This window comes from Quercus suber, unplaced genomic scaffold, assembly GCF_002906115.3.
Source record: "Quercus suber isolate HL8 unplaced genomic scaffold, Cork oak 2.0 scaffold_263, whole genome shotgun sequence".
NCBI classification, from domain to species: Eukaryota; Viridiplantae; Streptophyta; class Magnoliopsida; order Fagales; family Fagaceae; genus Quercus; species Quercus suber.
Window position 1 is genome coordinate 928,445 of NW_027069719.1, and position 23,250 is coordinate 951,694.

The window sequence follows — 23,250 nt, forward strand, 5'->3', positions numbered from 1 at the left end:
ATTAGAGTTCTAAATACATGAAATCCTAAGTCTTTAGAACCTAACAAAAGGTGTAAATCTTGTGAAGTTACACCAAGTGTAACTTGAACTCATCTCTCTCTCTCTCTCTCTCTCTCTCTCTCTCTCTCTCTCTCTCTATATATATATATATTTCTCTCTCTCTCTCTCTCTCTCTCTCTCTCTCTCTCTCTCTCTCTCTCTCTCTCTCTCTCTCTCTCTCTCTCTCTCTCTATATATATATATATATAGATGACTTATAAACTTGAATTGTTTTTATTTCTACAAAAAAAAAATGCTCATAAATATAAAATCATTCAAAAATTATGTTTTTTTTATGGTTTACTTATATTGAGCTCCTTGTTTTTTACATTAAATTAACTCATTTTGTACAAAAATTTAAAAACTTAGATTAGATAGGACACATGTCGCAAAATTAAAATCTAATTGAAATCCAATTTTTACATTGAATTAACTCACTTGGCACAAAAATTTAAAAGCCTATAATAGATGGGACACGTGGCACAAAATTAGACTCTAGTTGAATTCCAATTTGAAATCTAATTGGATTTTCTCTCAGCTTTACCTATTATTATTCATATATAGATATATAGATATATGTTAATCCCTTAATTAATTGCCAATTAGTCCGCTAAACATCTCTAATTTGAATCATTAACCCTTTTTTCTTCCTGAAAGAATTATTAATATTTAATACATTAGACATTATGTTTTGTGCATTAGTTTAGTTCATGTATCTTATATGTAAACGCCAATTTAGTCCACTGAAATTTCTAATTTTTGAATCATTAATCTTTTTTTCTTTTTGAAAGAATCATGAATACTTTAGACGTACCACTACACACTCTTAGTACGATAGTCATTCCATAAGTATAAGTGCTTATAGGGTGTGAGGGGCAAGGGCCAAGATTTAAGTCTTTAGAAGAGAGCTTCACACATATAAACTTAGATTAGACTAGAGTAGAAACTCTATCTTGTAAAAATAAAAAATAAATAAATAAAAGAAAAAAAGAAAAGAAGAATACTTTAGACGTTATGTTTAGACGTCATGTTTTGTGTGATAGTTTAGTTCATGTATCTTATATATAAATGCCAATTTAGTCCACTGAACGTTTCTGATTTGAATCATTAATCCCTTTTCCTCTTTGAAATAAGAAAAATGATAACGGCTGGGCACTATAAGATGTCTGTTAAGGTGATTTATTATAGGGTCCACTTAATAAAAATTAGTATAAATTGATAAGAAGGCTAAAAATATTGCTGAAATGACAAGTGGAACATCAAAAGTTAGCTTTATTGACACAACGCCCTTAAAAGAATTAGTAATACTTTAGACATTATGTTTTGAAATACAAGGAAGTATCAAATAAAGGAAATTGGTCTCAGTTGACATGTATAAATGTACTGCCCCCAATCAAATGAGTAGTACTAAAGGTTCCTAGTGTCCGGGGCTCAGGTTCCAGTTGGCTCTAAAGAGTTTCCAAGCATTCTGAACCTAATGCTGAAGGGTACCCCGCATTTACCACCCCCATCCTTTCCATAAATTCCCACAGACCACTCAGGTCTCCAAGGCTGTGAAGGCCAGTCATACTTATGATTACCAATGCACACATGGTATGCTACTTTGGATGCAACAGGTTCAATCTAAGTAAAAAAAAAATGATCCCAAAACCATGAATATCCTCTTGCATAGATGATGTCCCCAATATGTGATATAAAAGCTGGCTTGTCACCCAAAGCCTCAACATCACGATGTATCCACTTCATGGTCGCTATGCTTTCTTCTTGTGTACGGAAAACGTATTGTATGCTATTGCAGTTCCCGTATCACCAAACAGGAAGGCTATTGTTTCATCAGAGACCTCATTCCTTGACACAAAGCTGTGAGTTGAACTCCAACCTCCAGCATCACTTCCAACCTGTCATAGATATCATATCGTTTTCTTAAACTATACAACAACCAAGGCTTAATCACAAAATTTTCAGGTTGACTAATTTATAATAAAGTGACTCAATTTTTGGACCAATGGATTTATAATAATAACCAGTCGTACACTTGCGTGATGGGCAGAAAAATTTGATGATTTTTATTTTTTTTTTTGGTTAAGTGAAAGATGAAAATGGTAGATGAGACTTGTAATTGATATAAGTGAGTTCCAGTTAACTCGATTGATAAATTCTTTTATTGTCGAATAAAAAATTTGGAGTTCAAAGTATAGTTGATACTTAATATAGCATATTAAATTTTCTAAATTAAGCTATCTATAAAGATTTATTCAACCTAGAGTTCAAAGTATAGTTGATACTTTGATACCATATATTAAAAATTTTAGATTAAGCTCTCTATAAAGATGAAGCAAATATAAATAAATTCATCACTTTTTAAAAAAAAAATTCATCACTTATATTAAAAAAAAAAAAAAAAAAAACTTTAAGAACATAAGAAACATGCAATTTTATCAAAAACCTACCAATATTAGGCTAAGAATGTGACATATTTGTCAATGAAATAACCATGGTTTTAAAAATTTGTACGGTCAAAGAATTGGTTTGTGGCCCGATTCTTGGTTCAACTCGGTTTTTTGACCAATTTTTACTGGTTTTGAGGAATTTTACCAGATCGAAATAGTGCCCGATTCTCAGTTGAACTAGATGGTCCACTCTGGTTTTTAAAACAATGGAAATAGCTCATTTTTCTACACAATCCTCTCCTCCCAAAGCATCTCCAATGAACTAAAGTGGATCTGACCGAAATAGACCGAAGTGATCCAATAGACCGAAATGTTACAGTGCAATAGAAGTGTAGCAATAATAAATGTTACACTTCAGTTTTTAGATATTATATAAAAGTGACTCAAGTTTAAATAATTTTTAAGCTTACTAGAGATGTCTTTTTCTTGGGGGGGGGGTTATATATATATATATATATGTTCTGAAAATTTTGATAATAAACTATTAGTTGGAGTAGAATTTAAATTTCTAAAACTTAAATGATAAAGTTTTATCTAAATTAAATTATTGTTAAATCTTATTCTTAGTCAAGAATCGTTTTGCTTATATCCTAATAAAATATTAATTTAATAAGAAGCAACTTGAGAGAAAAAATAAATAAATAAAACTGTGAGTCGTGTGGTAGTTAAGTTTAGAAAATTTTGATGATAAAATTTTAGTTTTATTTAAATTAAACAGTTGTTAAATGTTGTTTCTTAATTTAAGGAAATATATCATAAAAAATAATATAAATTAATTTACTAATTAATTATTCGTAAAATGTTGATAATAGTTTTTTGTTTGGAGTAGACATCAAAATGATGTTTTTTTTTTTTTTGAAAGAAAATGTAGGTTGTTGTTTGGGATTCAAGTTTAGAATTTTTGATAATAGGCTTTTAGTTTGAATATAATTTAAATTTGTTGAAGTTTAATGATAAGTTTTTTCTGAATTAAACAATTGCTAAATATTATCCTTTAATTTGAGGAATTATATTCTAAAAAATTGTAGGGACTGGGTTTGAGCACTTCTACTATTAAGTGAGTGGACTCAAGCCCAGCTAACCAAATACAATGAATTTGTAGAGAGTGGGTTCAAGAACTAGGTCCTCGCAAGCGGACAACGACCAATGCAGTGTTTGCCACCATTCGACATAGATGAATGGAAATTATCCTCAAAGTTTTGTCCTCGGCCCGGTCCGAGGAGCTTGGTGATAGTCCTGCTTTCCTCCGAATCCCCCTTCTTGCTGCCTTATAAGCTTTGAAGCGAAGGAAGTAGTGTACCATCAGTTTAGTTATTCAAATAACTATAAGGTTTGGGGTGATTGCGTTCTCATTGCCACTTATTTGATAAATAGAACACCTAGTCCACTCCTCCAAAATATCACTCCTTATTAGAAACTTTTAGGACATTCTCCTTTCTGTCCTTCCACGTTTCCTACCCATCCTGTCATACCAGAGTCTAGTCTTTCTTTTCCTATTGCAGAGTTCACTCCTTCTTTATCATCAGATCTGGCTGTTCCTCATGATGAGTTTCCTGACCTTGCTCACCATGATTCTGACTCTTCTAATCCATCCTGTGATGTTCCTCCTGTTGTTCAACCTGTTAGGCAGTCTACTAGAGTTAGAAAAACTCCTAGTTATCTTTAAGACTATCATTGCAACCTAGCTGCACATGTGTTTGCCACAGTTTCACTTCCTCAATCAGATGATTCCACTGCTACTTCTGGTGATACAGGTATTCTTTATCCTCTTGCTTCAACTCTTTCCTATGCCAAACTTTCTTCTTCCCATAAATCCTTTGCCCTTGCTTTAATTATTGCTAAGGAACCTAATTCTTATGCTCAAGCTTTGCTTGATCCTAAATGGCTTGATGCCATGAAAGCTGAAATTGATGCACTTCACACCAACCATACTTGGGTTATGTGCAAGCTTCCTCCTGGTAAGGTGCCAATTGGATGTAAATGGATTTATAAAATCAAGTTAAAGGCTGATAGTTCTGTAGAGAGGTATAAGGCTCATTTAGTGGCAAAAGGTTTTACACAAACTGAGGGTATAAACTTTTATAAGACTTTTTCCCCTGTGGTCAAGTTTGTTATTGTTAGAACTCTTTTGGCACTAGCTGCTGTTCATGGTTGGCATCTCACTCAATTGGATGTCAACAATGCTTTCTTGCATGGGGACCTACATGAGAAGTTTTACATGCTTCCTTCACCTGGGTTTGGCACCAAGGGGGAGGTTTGTAGACTTACAAAGTCTCTTTATGGGCTTAAACTGGCAAGCAGACAATGGTTTGCAAAGTTGTCTTCTACAATTGTGGATCAAGGTTTTGTTCAATCCAAGGCAGATTATTTTGTCTTTACCAGGATTAAGGGAGGTTCTATGATCATCATATTTGTTTATGTTGATGATATTCTTATTGCCAGTAATGATGTGGATGTTGTGAATGTGTTTAAACAATTTCTAGCCAGCAAGTTCAATCTAAAAGATTTGGGAACTTTGAAGTATTTCCTAGGTCTTGAGGTAGCAAGAACTTGACATGGAATCTCCTTATGTCAAAGAAAGTATACCCTTGAGTTTCTGTCTAATGCTAGTATATTAGCTTGTAAGGCAGCAAATATTCCTATGGACTAATCACCAAGTTCAGCAGTTCAGTTGGTGATGCAGTCCCTGATGCTTCATTATATAGAAGGTTAATAGGGAGACTTCCCTATTTGACATTGACTAGGCTTGACATTTGCTATTCAATCCACAAATTAAGTCAATTCATGGGCTCACCTAAAGTACCTCATCTTCAAGCTGCCTACAAAATCCTCAAATATTTGAAGAAAACACCTGGTAAAGGGTTGTTTCTGTCTGCAAGATCAGAATTGCAACTGAAATGCTACTGTGATGCTAACTGGGCAACCTGCCCTGACACCAGAAGGTCAATCATAGGGTTTTATGTATTTTTAGGAGATTCACTAATTTCTTGGAAGAGTAAAAAGCAGCAGGTAGTGTCAAGATCCTCTGTTGAGTCGGAGTATATATCAATGGCAACAGTCACTAGTGAGGTGGTTTGGCTTATTACTTTGTTCAAAACCTTTGGTTTAAATCACACTCAATCTACCTTTCTCTATTGTGATAGTAAAGCAGCTCTTTATATTGCTGCCAATCCTGTGTCTCATGAACAAACGAAGCATATTGAGATAGACTGCCATTTCATTTGAGAAAAAATTGAAGACTAGGTTATTAGAACATTTCATGTTCCTACACAGCACCAGATTGCAGATTTCTTCACCAAAGCTCTAGGCCAGAAACAGTTCTCTCACTTGCTTTCCAAGATGAACTTAATCAACATATATGGTTCGTCTTGAGGGGGAGTGTTAGAAACTAAAGCTGGATTGAAGTTGGATTGAAGAACAGTTGATGAGCACAGATTGATAAACCAATGCAAGTGTTTAGTTTCTGCTTAAACTACTTAATGTATAATAAGTGTTTTGTATTAGGTGTACAGAACAACATGTCATTTGTACATAAGAGTAATTTTATTAGTTAGTTACATAGTAGTGCCATTTGTCTTGATTAGATTGGATAGCAAGTTAGTTATTTTGTTATGTAGTTTGTAGCTTACCATTCCTCTGCTCCTATATATACGGAACAGAGCATATAATTATAAACACACTAAATCATTTTATCAAGCTCATTCTCTTTGTAATGTGCATTCTCTCTTCACTTCCTCCATTGCTGAACCTTCGAGCTTGCATTTGATTCCAATAAAACGTCTCTACGAAATTCCTAGCACCCCTGCCGCGCCTGATCACAACAGTTCCACCCCTACGATCACCAAAGATGTCACTCTCAACCCAAATCACAACACTTGGGTCCGCATATTCCTACCTCGCCAAGCACTAGATAACACCTCCACCAACAATAGTGTCGGTAATACAAAACTTCCTTTCATTGTGTACTACCATGGTGGTGGCTTTATTCTTTTAAGTGTTGATTCAACCATGAATCATGACTTTAGCTTCATCATGGCACTTCAACTCTCCGTCGTGGTCATCTCTGTCGAATACCGTCTCGCTCTCGAGCACCACCTTCCTGTGGCGTACGGTGATGCAGTGGAAGCGTTACATTGGATCAAATGTACACATGAAAAATTGTTATGTGACTTTGAGTCCGTTTGGTTTGTGTAAAATATTTTCCGGAAAATAAATATTTTCTGGAAAAGGAAAATGCTTTCAGGTTGTTTAGCTATCTCGGAATTCGTTTTACGGAAAATCAATTCCGGTGTTTGGTTCGTTCAAACATTTTACGAAAAATGCTTTCTGTTTTCTGGAAAATCAATTTCCATGTTTGGTTCGGTCAAACATTTTACGAAAAATGTAGGACGTTTTTTTATGGAAAATCAATTCCCATGTTTAGTTTGTGGATCATTTTACAGAAAATATGAAATGCCTTACAAATTCCTGCACCTGCATTACCTAGACAAACCTGTAACAGTACAAAACTAATCATCCACTTCAACATAAAAAATAATCATCCAAATTCAAACACCTGCATTGCCTAGACATATCTGTAACAGTACAAAAATAATCATTCACTTCAACATAAAAAATAATCATTTAAATATACCCATAATATTTACATAAAAACAGCCTCATCAATCGTTCACCATTGGCATTACACCTCCATGGTGTATAAAAATGATACCTACTCATGCTATTTGAACAGTAAAAATACATAATTTGGGCAATTGTATCGTCCCAATAATACAAATGGCAGGTCAATACTAGTACTACAACAAAAGTTAATTCCTAAAGCTACCGTCACAATCAACATGAAACAGACAAGTCAAAGTTGTGTGAACAAAAAACCATCCAACCACAGCTTTCTCAGCCTAGCATTCTTAGCTAGAAATCCCCGTGCTGCATTCTCATTTTCACAAAGATGGTCAAACGCAGTTGTGAGCATGTCTTCGCTATACCCATCCATCATCATAGCCATGACCTCATTGTAAAGAGCTGTGTAATCCACCGAGCCCCAGTTGATTTCTTTCAGAGCTGATCAGACAGATCAGTCAGCACACTATCATCAGCATTAGAAGGTACATGCCCTCTTTTGCAGGACTTGGAAATTCCCGACCCAGTGGTGGATGACTTGACTGCATTCTTTCCTTTTTCGACCACACCTTCCTCCACATTGTCTGCAACAAACTCAGCACTATCCCCATTGTCTGGCTCATTCTCAATATCCATATAGGACTTATAAAAGCCACCCGTGGCTATGTCCTTCCCCACAACAATAACTAATTCATCATACATCTCAATTTTTTTGTTTAGATACTCCACGTGCTTTCGATGCGCCTGTAAGAGAGAAAGGAACGTATAATAACAATGCAATAATTACTTCACTCATAAATTCAATATTCAATTCAATATACATGCCAGTAAATGTTTTAGGTCAATGATAAACAAAAAAATCTGTTATTATTTGAAAAACAAAGTGGGTGTCCATCCTTGTCAAATTAAACATAAAATCATGGTGTGGAGTAGATGCTGAGTTTAAACATCTAGATATGGTGGTGTGACATTACTCTTGGACTATGGACAGTAAACCATACTAGGCAGGATTAAGGTTAAGCATTATGATTGTGGACCCATTTAGGACCCTTAATTCTTTGGATAAAGTTTACTATGATAAAGTTTACTTGACACAATTATATAACTTACTAAAACTTCATCTAACCTCTAACATTTAATTCATAGATGCCTTCTTTGAAACTCTGAATATCTTTTCAAATAATTCTTTGCCTTCAATTTCCAAACTAAAATTTCAATTTCTGGACGAAAACATATATTACCATTTATATGAAAAAAATATAGTTGGAAGCCATACCATGACTTCTTCTTGGTATGTCTTTGCATCACATGTTATCATTTTTAGGTTATCATCCCAGCCAAAGCCATTCTTCTTTCGAAGTTTCTCAATAGTGGACCACATGGTCCTTAGAGTCCGCATCCGATTGTCAACATAGGAGGGGTGGCACTCAACCCCAATTTGGGTAGTTATCTCCTTCGCTACAAGAGCAAAGGAGCCTGCCTTGAAGGTGCTAGACGGATTGTTGCCCTTTACAGCCTCCTGTGCAAGTATCCTAAGCATCATTTCATGCATGGGCGGTAGCCACTTGAACTGCTTATTGCTACTCACCTTCTCTTTGCCCTTTGACATTACTACATATGAAAATTGTATAGTCATAGTAGCATTTCAAAATGAGAGTAGCATTTAGTAATTATGCTCGGAATATGAACAACAAATCAAACACACATATAACCACGCTTATAAATGTGCACAGCAGAATGAAACATGCTAACACTAGAAATGACAATGTAATACCATCAAAAATAACAATGTAATGCTGAAAATACTTTTTCATTACACCACCAAAAGTTTATAGTAAATATATTGTCTTTACAAAAAAAAAAAAAAAAAAAAAAAAAAAAAAAAAAAAAAAAAAAAATCACAGCAAAAGTTCTGCACATAACCCAACTAGCCAAATTCTAAAAAAAAATCACAGCAAAAACCAATCATGGGTTAAGCTCCAAAATTTCATACGGTAACCAACTAGCCAAATTCTAACCAAAAGCACAGCAAAAACATTGATCACCCTAAACCCAATCATCAATAATACACAATTTAAATAAAAATGGATAATTAAAAAATAAAAAAAAAAGTAAATAAGTAAATAATTATATATATATATATAATGCAATCGGATCTGAGAGGTGGGTCGAGAGGATGGGTTGTGAAGGGATGTGGATCGGAGAAGGAAAACTCACCGTGGGTCTGCGTTTGTGCTGGATCGGTGTGGTGGCTGAGCTCGGCGTGACTCGGAGTGAGCTAGATCAGTGTGGTGGTTGGATCGGTGGTTGTGTGAAGGCTGAGCTCTCTTCTTTCTTGGTGTGAGTGGCTGGATCAGTGGTTGCACAAAGGCTGAGCTCTCTTCTTTCTCAGTGTGAGTGGCTGGAACGGTGGTTGAGGTGAGGTGAGATCTCTTCTTTCTCTGGCTCTCTCTTTTACGCGTGACCCAAAAATGGTTTGAAGTGAAAATGAAAGTGTAAAACCATTTTCGGGTCAAATGAGTAAATTACTGGTCAAATAAGGCTGATTTTCGGGAAAATTCTATTTTCCGTAGCTGCCAAACACGCAAGTCAGGTGAAAAATGATTTCCTAAAATCGTTTACCATCAAAACAAACGGACCCTAACAAAACTCCAAAACTTCTGACTTATAATCATGGTTTTAAAAATTGAAAAACGAACCAGTCAATTTAATAGTAAACCATAGTCTGGTTTGATCATGTAGAAAAATAAAAAATGTTAATTTAAAAAAAAAAAAAAAAAAAAAAAAAAAAGGCAAGAACGAACTAGTAACTGTGGGTTCAACCGGCAAAACCAGGAACTGTAATGGTTAAACTATTTCAAAAGTAAGTAAAGAATAATGCTTGCCATGGGTGTTGGAAGTTTGCCATTGTTGTTTGATCTCATCATTTGGATGGGTGGATGCTTCTGCAACCTGAAGCTTCTGTAAAGGCATAGTGGGAATGTCATGTAGATGGGTGGTTTGATCTCGTTATGTGGAGCGTGTGCTTGTGTAGTTTTGCGTTTACCGCTCTACTACCATGTAGTTTTTTCTTCCTCTTTTTATAGAGAAAGAACTAAGAGCATCTCAAACAGATGCTCTATCTCTATAAATCAACCCAAAAATCTCGCTGTTCACCCTCCAATAGGTTCTCTAAACACAACTTTTCCAAAAAAATTTGAAGTTACTACAATAGTTCTCTTAATTTAGAGAACACTGTAGCAACTCTATACCCTTATTTTATCTTAAAAAATTGCCCAGTGGTATTAATTTACTATTCTTTCTCTCTCATCCAAATGTTTTTCCTCCTCTCTATTGTGCTTTTTGGTTTCTCTTCAGAATACATCAATACCACACCACGCCATGGCCACACCATCAGCTTCTTCCTCAAAATCTTCAGAAAACCACTTCCGGTAAGCTTACCGGCCTCTTCAAACCTGAAACTCATCGGCACTTCCTTCCTCTCTCTCTTTCACAGATCGGCACGGAGACAACCCATCAAATTGGTGTGGCTGTTACGGCGTGGTTTTTGTGGAGAAGTGGTTGCTGTGGCAGTGAGATTGGCGCGGTCATGGGTGGTGATGGGTTTCTAATCGTTTTTGATGATGGGTTTTGGCTATGGGTCGTTTTGATCATTTTTTTGGTTGAATTAATTTGGGTATGGGTGGTGTTTATGTTATTAATGGAGGAGATTGCGTGGTAATGGCTAATGGGTTGTGGCTTGTGGTAGTTGAGTTATGGCGGTTTTTTTTTTTTTTTTTTTTTTCTAGTGGTGGTGGGTTAGATGAGTGTGGGTGTGGGTGTAGGAGTGGTTGGGTTTTGTGACTGATGTGGCGGTAGTGGTGGGGGTTTCCGTGTTGGTTGTGGGGGTAGGGTGATTGATGGTGGTGGTGGTGGTTGATGTGGGTTTGCAGTGCAGTGGTAGTGGCATGGTGGTGACAGCGGTAGTAGCATTGCTGTGATTGTGTGGGAATGAATAAAGAAAGATTAAAAAGAATGAAGAAATAATATTTAAATGAGATGAAGAAAATGATAAAAAATCTGTTGGAAGATGTATTTGAAAAAGTAGTAAGTAAAAGTTAAATGCTACTGTTCGTTGTCCAAATCGTACAAAAATATGGAGAAGCTGTTGGTGATGCCCTAAGAAAGATTGCAAGAGATGAGAGTTAAGAGAAGAAAAAGAAGTTGGATTTTGTTAACAGATACTTTGTTAGGACATATGTAGTTCACTTGTTAAAACATATGTCATTCTTTTATATAATTAGCTAATCCCTTGACAAAACGCACTTTACTTGTAATTGGGTAGTTCTAGTTGTTTTTAATACTTTAAGAAACAAAGTTTCAAGATCAAGTATTGAAGTTATCAAGTTTGTCCAATAAACAAGATAAGAAGTGCAAATTCATTAAATCTCGACAGCTGCATCTATCGAGCTTAAGAAAGCTGTTCCAGCATCGTGTGCTCGACACTTGCTCGACAGCTTCTATTTGTCGAGGTTTATGAAATTTAGAATTCTAATATGATTTTCTTGGGATCTGTGTTTATATGTTTGAGCCTTCTTTTCTCCTAACCCTACACATATAAAATGATTGTTTTAAGAGCCGTTAAAAAGTACACAAGTTGCACAAGCATTAAGCAAAGTCTGTTTAAGCAATTTGTGACAGGAGACAAAGTTTTGCCCTAGTTCATCATTCTTGAAGAAGTTGCTGTGTATGAGCACCTTTGGGTTTTGTGACCAAGCATCTTCTTGATCTTTATTGTTGGGATGAACTGAAGAATTTTGCAGCCAACAACCTTCTACAGTTGGTGATTGAAGTCACGTACTGAGATCCGCGCATTGGTTAGTCACGTACTTGGGAGCCGTGCATCAAAAGGGAAAATTGTCACTACAGAACAAGTCCAATTGAATATTGGGGTAAGTGTTCAACTTTAGATTGGTATAAGGTACTAGGATTCCTTTACTTGTAACTGCTTGTTGTAATAATAGTGAAATTTCGAGAGTGGTGACCTGAAAATCACCCGGTGGGGTTTTTGCTGTTAGATTTTCTCCATTCGTAAACAAATCACTGTATTATTTATTTTCAATTGCATAATTAGTTTATTGGTGATTTGTTTGTGCTATCATGCGCTTTGCATGTTAATTAACTTAATTAATTCACTTAGCTAAATTAATTGGTTAATTTATCATAAATGGTCAATTCGTTTTTGACCTATCATACTCTAAGGGCATTTTAGGAGTGTGGCTAATTTGCATTTTGGCCTTATTTTTATATATCTAAACAAAAACACTTTGCATTTTAATTCATTTTTGCATCTAATTAGAATCACTTTAAATTAGAATAAATTTCTACAAGAAAAGCCTATCAATCCTTGATTATAATTTTTTTTTGAATTTTATAATTTTAATATTATTAATTAAATGAATTTTGACATCACCAGCTCGACCATTAGTTGGACTCTAATCGAGCCAAAGAATTGATAACTAACACTCTTTCTAGTTTTTAGTCCAGTCTAATTTTTAAAACCATACTTATAATTGATAGAAATGTGTATAGTCACAAATTACAAATAACATTAACTAATTAACCCTTTTTAAATTAGCAATTAAGAACTTTAAAAAAAAAAAAAATTACCCAATAATAATACCTGGCTCCTTTCTTCAAATTCTTCATAAACACATCATGAACCCAACTTGGGTCTCTCTGCCCAACACTCATATTTGCTGAAGCCTCACACATGTGCTTCCTTTCAGGACATTCTGGCCTTTTGCCCCTTTGGGCAAAAATATTTGGCATTATACCCCTGTTTCGAAACTATATAGGTCCGTGCCCCTGTTTCGATACTCGATGACCTTAAAATCGAGTTACTTAAAGTATTCGATTAGTTTAAAATCGAGTTACACACGATCAAATTTTTTTTAAAAAAAAAAAAAATTGCATAGAACTCGATTTTATGAAAATCAAGTTCCAAAATGCCACTATAGGGCTTAACAACACCACTAGAGGGCTACCTGAACTGCCATGGGACAATCACACTCAGAAAATAAAAAATTGCAGGAAAACGTCACTATAGGGCTTAAAAACGCTACTATAGGACTCCCTTAACCTGTCATGGGACAATCACACTTAAAAAAAAATTTTACAGGAAAACGCCGCTATAGGACTTAAAAACGTCACTATAGGGCTTAAAAACGCTACTATAGGTCTCCCTGAACCTCGTATGGGGTGATAATACTAAAAAATTCTTGCATGGAACTTGATTTCCAGGAACTCGAGTTCCATGCAATTTTTTTTTTTTTTTTTTTTTTTAAGTTTGATCGGGCATAACTCGATTTTAAACCAATCGAGTACTTTAAGTAACTCGATTTTAGGGTCATCAAGTATCGAAACAGAGGCACGATACTATATAGTTTCAAAACGGGGTTATAATGCCAAAAAATTTATTTAAAAAAAAAAAAAAAAAAAAAAAAAAAGGTAAAATGCCATAATGTCCCATCCTTTCATACCTCTCCACGTGTCATTGCCATATCATCAAGCATACCCTCCTCTCCCCATACCTCACTTGCCTCTCCTCACGATACTCAGTCACAAACATCACTCCCATATCATCCTCATTCTCCGAAAACCCCAAATGGATTTGCTCTGGCCCGCGACCTAACTCAAACCCAACTTCCATCGATTTCTTCAACAAATGGGTCGTACCCGGTAAGGGATTGTGATCATGATCGTGGTGTTTCGGGTCAACTTCAGATTCAACCCATTGGAAGATTCGGAAAGAGTAGTTGGATCAGAGGTTGATTAAAGGAATGGATATGGATCCGGATCCAGATTGCCACATGGCAGAGGAGGAGAGGAACACATAGCAGATGAAGTTGACGTGAGAGGAGTTTGGAGGATTGTAAATACCAAGCCAATCAAGCTTGGAGGGTGAAGAGATTCCAGACCTTTGAATTCGGACTGGGTCGCCTGATTTGGCTAAAATGGTTCGGGTTATTGAGAGAGAGACTTTTGATTGAGTTGATGGGTTAAAGAGAGAAATGATTGTTATGAAGAGAATAAAATGTGTGATTGTGTTTGTGAGAGAATTCTTCATATTTGGACATTCAAGATGGTGAAAGAATGAAGATGGAAAAGGTGGAATTATTGTTTTGTTTGTAGAGAATTGGATTTGGGGTTTACTTTGGAATGAATGAATAATTTTTTTTTGGAATGAATGAATAATTAGGCATATTCTTTTCAACATTCTAATGTCACACTGACATTTGTTTCTCAATATGTTAAATTTAATCCCGGATTTTTTTAGCCTAATGTTGATTATGACTTCAACTTGGAGTTTTCCTTTTATCTCTTCCTAACTATGATGTCATTATGCAAGTCATCAAGTGATATATGAATTTAATTTATTGATAGGTAATTTGCACCTGTATCCCGAATGTTAGGTTTGGATTTAAATCCGTCTGTCACTGTTTTGTGATAAGGTATTTGCTAAGTGCTAATTAAACCCAAAACAAACGTCATTTCTCATTCAAAACTAGATTTTATTTTATTTTATTTTTTCCAAAAAAAGGAATCAAAATCTCTTTAAATATCTAACTATTCTCTCGTTTTGATCCTTAATTATTAAAGGCATGTCATATATTATTTTGACTTGATCTACAATTTACACTCTTAAAAGTTTATGATAATTTTGACTTTGCTCTATGAAGTTTCAAATTTGGATTCATAAAACTACGTTATTTTGAGTTATGGCACTTAACCTACACTGTCTTAGTAAAAAAACAATTTTTAATTAACCTTGGTCTCTTAATTATTTTTTGTCACTCGAGGTGAATCTCAAGATGATGTTACTAGCTCAAAGTGAATGTCTAACTTCAAAGACTAGGGTATGGAGTCCGAAAACTCCTTACGTAATAAAACTTCTTGAGAAATACGGTAGTTAACAATGAGAATGAGAAATCCTAAATGATTAAGTTATGAGCCTAGGCTACCAACGCCAAATTTAATAGAACTAAATCGTAGTGAATCATCTCAAAGTAAAGTATTCCAGAGCAAATCATCTAGAATTAAAGTAAATGGCAAAAAATGTAAAGGATTTTAAGTCTACTTGACTTAAACTAATACTAAATTGCTTCAAAATAAACAAGAAATTAGATAAAACTTAAATTAACCACTAATCATTGCATCAAACTTAAATACTTGATTGAAATAAGAACACAAGTACAAGGAAATAAAGTAACAAGCATATGATGTTCTACAAGCCTAAAAATCTACTTGAATGCCTACAAACTGCTTATCTCCAAAGAAATTAATACATATTATCTCAAATGTGCTCAGGTTTGTGCTATGGTTGTGCTCGGTGACTTTTTCTTCTAGCATAAACCCCCTATTGAAGAAGCGAGAATTGCATCCATAATTCTCCTATCCATTCAATTTACAATGATAGGAAAAAAAATAATTGGAAGGCACTCCAAGAAGAATGACTGGATTTTGGGAGAGAGGAGGATGATGTTCATAGAGTAATCCTAAATTATCTTAGTAAAAGAAAAGGAAAAGGTATAAAATAATAATAATAATAACAATAATAATAATAATAATAATAATTAATAAAAAAAAAAAGAAGAAGAAGGATTTTAACATGCAGATTCTGGGATTTTCTCTATTAAGGATATTGCAGTTTGCTCATGTGGGTTATCTTAAAAATGAGGGGAATCAACTCACAGTATAACATCTTGAATTCAGGGGAGTTACCACAGTTCCTCAACTAGAGATGCTCATCTCCAATATTAAAATAATAGGTCTTTTCTCCACAGTAGAGTACTCAAAGAACTAAGCAACAGAAATGTGACAGTACCTCCAATGGCACAAAATGGTAAGATCAGATCATATTCATGCATCAATAATACATGCCGTGACAATTGCACATTTATTTGACAAGTACATGACTTTCAACCATATGAAGCCCTTTATAAAAAGTGTTAAATAACATAAATTACATAAGGAAAATTGCATATTTACAATGACAAAAGTTATATAAGCATTTATGTGGTACATATTATCCCACCTTCCTAGCTTCGGCATCCATCCAAACAGTAGGGAGAATTCACAACACAACTTTGATGCCTAATTGCAGTTACATTTTAAATACAGATGAACCAGATTTTGGAAACTAACCAATATGCTTCAATGCAATTTCAAGTTCACATATCGTCTGTCTTCACAGGAGTCCAGCTATTTTTTGGAGTAGCCTCTTTTCGGGAACGGGAAATGAAACCAAGAACATAGCCTATAAAAGCCCCAAGTAATAATACGCTCACTCCCTTAACCAACAATGAAAATTTGGACTGAGCCGCCTCACCCCTGGCTCCAGCACCATCAACAGAACTATCCCCACTGCCACTGAGAACTTGTCCAGATGCTAGAATCTCAACCATATCATGCACTTCTCCATCATGGTTCCCTACATAAGAAAGCTGAAGCTTCTCCTTTGTAGCAACCAATCTAGTGTACCCAAACTCACCCCCACGGTACAAAGAGCGTTTAGCTTGTGGGAAGATCGGATCATTCGGGTGGTCAGGTCTAGGCTCCCAGATGGGTTGCCAGTCTTGTCCTGCCATCCCAATAACAATATGGACTGGAAATGCCTCCCAATCCTCCCCCTCCAGGCCCATGCTTCCACAAGTAAAGTTATTCACTGGACAAAACCTCTCATATCTGTGGACATGACCCCACAATGCAAGGGTGACCTTGTTTTTCACAAACAAAGGTTCCAAGTGCTCAAGCATCTTCTCCCTCAATGGGGCATCCCTATTTTCATTGCTTGTTGTATACATCGGCCGGTGCCCTTGGACTACCACAAAAGGAGTGTTGTTTCTATTAACTGACTCCAAATCATGCTTTAAAAAGTTATATTGCGTGCTCCCTTGAAGGAAATTGGTCTCAGTAGACATGTATACAAAATGTACTGCCCCCATATCAAATGAATAGTAAAGGTTCCTAGTGGCTGGGGCTCGGGTTCCAGTTGGCTCTAAAGAGTTTCCAGGCATTTTGAACTTAAGGCTGTAGGGTACGCCACATTCACCACCCCCATCCTTTCCATAACTTCCCACAGACCACTCAGGTCTCCAAGGCTGTGAAGGCCAGTTGTACTCATGATTACCAACACACACGTGGTATGCTACTTTGGATGCAACAGGTTCAATCTGATTAAAAAAATGATCCCACAACCATGAATATCCTCTTGCATAGCTGATGTCCCCAATATGTGAGATAAAAGCTGGCTTGTCGCCCAAAGCCTCAATATCACGGAGTATCCACTTCATGGTCGCTATGCTTTCTTCTTGTGTACGGAGAAAGGTAGAGTATGGTGTTGCAGTTCCCATATCACCAAACAGGAAAGCTATTGTTTCATCAGAGTCCTCATTCCTTGACACAAAGCTGCGAGTTGAAGTCCAACCTCCAGCATCACTTCCAACCTGTCATAGATAGCATTATCATTTTCTCAGACCACACAACGACAACAACAACCACCAAGCCTTGGTCACACAATTTTGGGGTCAACTAATTTATAATAAAGTGACTCAAGTTTAAATAATTTTTAAACTTACTCTAGATGTCTCATTTTTTGGGGCTCAGGGCCAGCTATGTACAAAAAATGTGGCATTGAGAACAAACACAGCCATTGTTATATTCAAACCATGCAATGTAGTGCAAAATATTTTTCTCATATGAGTTCACTTTATCAAGTTTATCATACAACTAATTAGATATTATATACACATAAACAAATAATCGAGCCAGTAGTTTATAAAAACGCTTTTTGTAACTGTGGATCACCATGAAATCTATAGACACTCTAACTAAGACATGCATCAGATGCTTTTCTTAGACATGATCATGCAAATGAGATTCAATGATTACAAGGTCACATGGAAGAAAATGCTATAATAAAATCCAAATTATTATGAAATATGAATTGAACAATGGTACAATTGCAACAAAACAAGCCTTACAAACTAACATGTCTAAGTCTAACTTTTCAACACAAAACAAAAAAGAGTGATTCTACACCTACTACAAAATTTACTGCATAATTTTTTTTTTTTCTGCATAATATTAGAAACAATTACACCTTTTTAAATATGAAACTAAAAAGTAATTCATAAATGGACAAAACTTTGGTACAAATTAGGATTTCCAATTGAATTCAACCACATGGCTGTATTAACCCCTACAACAGAAGTAATGTTATCTTTTCCAGAGACAATTAAATTCAACCATGTCGTTCATTGATCAATGAAACCACAACATTGTTAAACTTAATTGGAGAAGCTAAGGAACAACAGTGAATGAACTGTAACTTTAACTACGTTTTTCTATTGCAATCAATCAGCATTTTCTAGGGAATCACACAACATTCCACTCAAAGAGGTATTTGTTTATTAGCTTTTGCTACTTCCACCTATTAACAAAAGCCGTTTATTCATTACGTTGTTGGTGACTTGATGTAACACTAATCACATTCATTGTCATGTCAGTCTGTAAGTCGATTTTGTTTCTTTTATAACAAAGTTGATAGTAGCTTCAGTTCTAGTTATCGAGTCCCTACCATTTTGATCAATCTAAAGTATCAAATTTTGCAATTAACAGTGCTCCAAAATTGCAAATTACAAATATAGTTGATAGAAATGCGTTAAATTACAAATATCAATTACTAACTAAAAACCCAATTAAACAAAATTACCTGATAATAATACCTGACTCCTTTCTTCAAATTCTTCATAACCCCATCATGAATCCAACCCGGGTCTCTCCACCCGACACTCGAATTCGCCGGCTCCTCGCACATGTGCTCCCTCTCATACCTCTCCACACGTGCCACCGCCACGCGGTCGAGCTTACCCTCTCTCAACCCATACCTCACTCGCCTCTCCTCACGATCCCCCGTCAAGAACATCACCCTCATCTCATCCACATTCTCCGTGAACCCCAGATGGATCTGATCCGGTACCCGACCCGACCCGAACCCGACTTCCACCGACTTGGCCAACAGATGAGCCGTGCCCGGCAACGGATTGTTATCGTGGTCGTGTTTTTTCGGGTTGACTTCGGATTCGACCCATCGGAAGACCCGGAAGGAGTAGTTGGATCGGAGGTTGATGAGAGGAAGCGAAATGGAGCCCGACCCGGATTGCCACTTGGCGGAGCTGTTGAGGAACACGTAGCCGATGAAGTTCTCGTGATCGGAGTCCGGGGGAGAGTAGATGCCGAGCCAGTCGAGCTTGGATGGTGAGGCGATTCCGGACCATTGGATTCGGATCGGGTCGCCCGATTTGGCTAAAACGGTTGGGGTTATAGAGAGAGAGACTTTGGATTGGGTTGATGGGTTAAAGAGAGAAATGATTGTTGTGATGAAGAGAATGAAAGGTGTGAGAGAATTCTTCATTTTTTTTTTTTTTTTTTTTTTTTAGAATGAAAGGTGTGAGAGAATTCTTCATTTTTTTTTTTTTTTTTTTTTGGGATTTTTCAAGTCGGTGAAGAATGAAAAGAAAGAGAAGGTGAGGGTTTTTGTTCCTCTGTTTATTTATGTAAAACTGGATTTTGGGGTTTGCTTCAATGCTTTGGATTGAATAAATAATTAGGCAAGTTTCAAATAAATAAATAAATAAATAAATAAATAATTAGGCATATTCTTTTTTCAATATTCTAATGTCACACTCACGTTGACGTTTGTTTCTTGAATTTTTAAAATTAATCCCAGATTTTTTTTTTTTTTTTTAGCTTAATGATGATTAAGATTTTTATAATTGAAATAGCCTCTAGCATGCACAAGATTTTTCTATTTTTTGTTTAGGTAAGAGTTAATAATTTGTATTTAGTATAATTTAGAAATATTTTATTTTTTATTTTTTATTTTTTAAACAAATAAAAATAATAAACTTTAGAGATAAGCCGCAGTTGTAATTTTTTTTTTGTTTTTTTTTTTTATAGGATGTAATTTCTTTTTTGAATAAGGAAAAAAATTCTAAATTTTAGGAGTTTTCTTTTTGAATTCAAAATAAAATTTGTTATTTAACATTTATGACCATATTTCATTAATGAGGATATTTTTAAACTACAAAAAAAGTTCAGCTGAAGAAGATAGTCATTCTATAAATAGTATAGAAGATGAGGTGTTTATTAAGTTTATTAAGTGTTAATTAAGGTCAAAACAACTTTATTTTCTCATTCAAAATAATGTCATTTTGACCTCTATTAAAGGCATGTCATATACGGTATTATTTTGACTAAATCTACCGTTTGTACTTTAAGGTTTAGGACAATTTTTTTCATCTTATCTTGTAAAGTTTCAAATTTTAGATCTATAAAATTATGTTGTTTTAAATCAAGGTGGCATTTAACTTACATCTTGTTATATTTTTGAACTACATAAAAGTTCAAAGAAGAGAATTATCTTATATATAGTATAGAAGTAGAGTAATACTACATATACAAACTATTTTACAACATTTTTATAAATTATTGATGTGGCTTTAGTAATTTTTAAATAATTATTGATAAACATAAATGTAATATTAGTAGTGGACCCATATTAGAACTAATAAGAATTTATTACATCAATAATTTGTAAAAATATTATAAAATAATTTGTAACTGTAACATTACTCATAGAAGTATAGATGATGAGGGGTTTGTTAAGCCTTAATTAAGCTCAAAACAACTTTATTTTCTCATTCAAAATAATGTCATTTTGACCCCTTATTAAAGGCATGTCATATACCGTATTATTTTGACTAAATCTACCTTTGTACTTTTAAAAATTTATGACAATTTTCACCTTATCTCATAAAGTTTCAAATTTTAGATCTATAAAATTATGATTGTTTTAAGTTCAGGTGGCATTTAACTTACATCTTATTATGGTGCATGGGTGGAAGAGTTTAAATCCAAACAAAATACGTAAATTTTGAGGTGTAATATGAATCCAAATTTTGAAACTTTAAAGAATAAAAGCAAAATTACCCTAAACTTTAAAGATGAAAATTCACTTTACTCTAATTTATTTGATTACTTAAACAAATCACATGATCATCTAGTTAAAGTTAAAGAATATTTGTATAAATTTTAAAATGAGAGGTGTTATGTCCACGATATTTTTACAATATTTTTACAATAAATCATAGGTGTTACTCCCTCCGTTTCATTTTTTTTTTGTCCTGTTTGAAAAGTCAAACTTTTTAAGGGAACATCATTTATTATCTTGTCTATCTTTTAAAAATGTATAAGTTTTCAAAACTATCCTTAAAAAAATTTATCAAAAAATTGAATTAGTAAATTAATAGGGGTATAATAAGAACATTAGTATATTAATGACTTTTATTTTTAGAAACAGGACAATATTTTGGGACATCTTAAAATGGAATAGAGGACAAAAAAAAAAAAAAAGGGACGGAGGTAGTATTAGTTTAAATTTGAACTTAACACTAATATTATTTTTTTTTGCTCTCACAATAACAATCAGTAACAACTTACTAATTAGAATTTGTTGTAAAAATATTATGAAAATATTGTGAACATATCATTTCTCTTTTAAAATATTACTAGATTTGGATTCATATTTAATATAATTACATAGGAATTAGGAAACAAATGATCTATTTCTTAATTAAAATAATTTAATATAAGAACATTAATTTCGGACTAATGGATAACGATTGCAAACCATAATTTGTGGGAAAAAAACTTTTTTAAACTTTTAAATGACAGAAGGCATGCCTTATCCACAAAAATAATTAAGAGGTTGTGTATCACTTTGGAAGTCGTGATCTAATCAAATTATACAAATGTCAATCCCTTAAATTGCCAATTTAGTCCCCTAAACATTTCTAATTTGAATCATTAATCCTTTTTTTCTTCATGAAAAAATTATTAATATTTAATGCTTTAAACATTATGTTTTGTGTGTTAGTTTAGTTCATGTATCTTAAATATAAATGCCAATTTAGTCCACTGAACAGTTCTAATTTGAATCATTAATCCTTTTTCCTTTTTGAAAGAATCATTAATACTTTAGACATTATGTTTTGTGTGATAGTTTAGTTCATGTATCTTATATATAAATGCCAATTTAGTCCACTGAACATTTCTAACTTGAATCATTAATCCTTTTTCCCTTTTCCTTTTTCCTTTTTCCTTTTTGAAAGAATTATTAATACTTTAGACATTATGTTTGTGTGTTAGTTTAGTTCACGTATCTTATATATAATATAAATGCCAATTTCGTCTACTAAACATTTCTAAGTCGAATCATTAATCCTTTTCTTCTGCTAGAAAGAATTGTTAATACTTTAGACATTATGTTTTGCATGTGAGTTTAGTTCATGTAAATTATCATAAGTATTATTTTTCTAAGTTAATTTCCTTAACATTATGTTTTGGAGTGGAAAAAAAAAAAAAAAAAAAAAAACGTAATGGATTCACCATTAAAGAATAGGGCTATAGCATGCCCCTAATAATTAATAATGTGCTCTACCAGCAGAAGATTTTTCTTCAGGTAATTAAGACCAGCAAGAAGATAAGAATATGAAGAAGAAAGAATTAGAAAGTACGTCACTACATTGTGTCATGTAGGAGTTGCTATCAAGTGGACTCTAGATGCAGACATGAAATGGATTGATAGAAATAGAATACATTACCCTCCAATACCTACCCCTGACTAAAGAAATTTTGTAACTAAGAAAACTTTGGTTAGAATTTTGGGCCACAAGAAGTTTATATTTGGGGTTGTAAATTACCCAAACTTTTCTTAAGGTTTGGAAAAATATCAAAAAAAAAATTTGTATGGTTTTTATTTTTCTTGATTTTTCTAATCATATTATAACCTGTATAGTTATCAAGTATTGTTTTGAGATTATTACTGATGGGAATTTAATTTGAACATTATGTGTTTTAATGCATTTCTGTAATGACACATAAATGGTCATAAGAGGATATTTGTCACATAAATCAAAACATCAAGGGAGCAAACTGTGAAATTAGGAGGAGTAATTGACATTTCCCTTAGAGAGGTTAGTATCAATTTTTTTTTTTTTTTTTTAAATCTTTAATGTAAGAGGACAAGAATTTCATT

The 23,250-nt window shown here is 34.1% G+C and overlaps 1 protein-coding gene and 1 pseudogene across 2 annotated transcripts; both read right to left on the minus strand.

The window, feature by feature from the left end:
* Positions 1-1,348: 1,348 nt before the first annotated feature.
* Positions 1,349-14,456, minus strand: LOC112012227 (probable inactive purple acid phosphatase 9; annotated as a pseudogene).
* A 1,510-nt stretch (positions 14,457-15,966) lies between these two features.
* On the minus strand, positions 15,967-19,727 carry LOC112012189 (probable inactive purple acid phosphatase 2). 2 transcript variants are annotated; one of them, XM_065781324.1, is made up of 3 exons: positions 19,600-19,727; positions 18,865-19,547; positions 15,967-17,596 (listed from the first exon to the last, which is right to left on the minus strand). In XM_065781324.1, the coding sequence occupies exons 1-3, from the start codon at positions 19,616-19,618 to the stop codon at positions 16,322-16,324; spliced, it is 1,977 nt and encodes a 658-aa protein (XP_065637396.1). In that variant the 5' UTR covers positions 19,619-19,727; the 3' UTR covers positions 15,967-16,321. The 2 variants fall into 2 exon arrangements, with proteins under 2 accessions (XP_065637396.1, XP_023900338.1); XM_024044570.2 differs by lacking the exon at positions 19,600-19,727 and having other exon boundaries at positions 18,865-19,593.
* Positions 19,728-23,250: the final 3,523 nt, after the last annotated feature.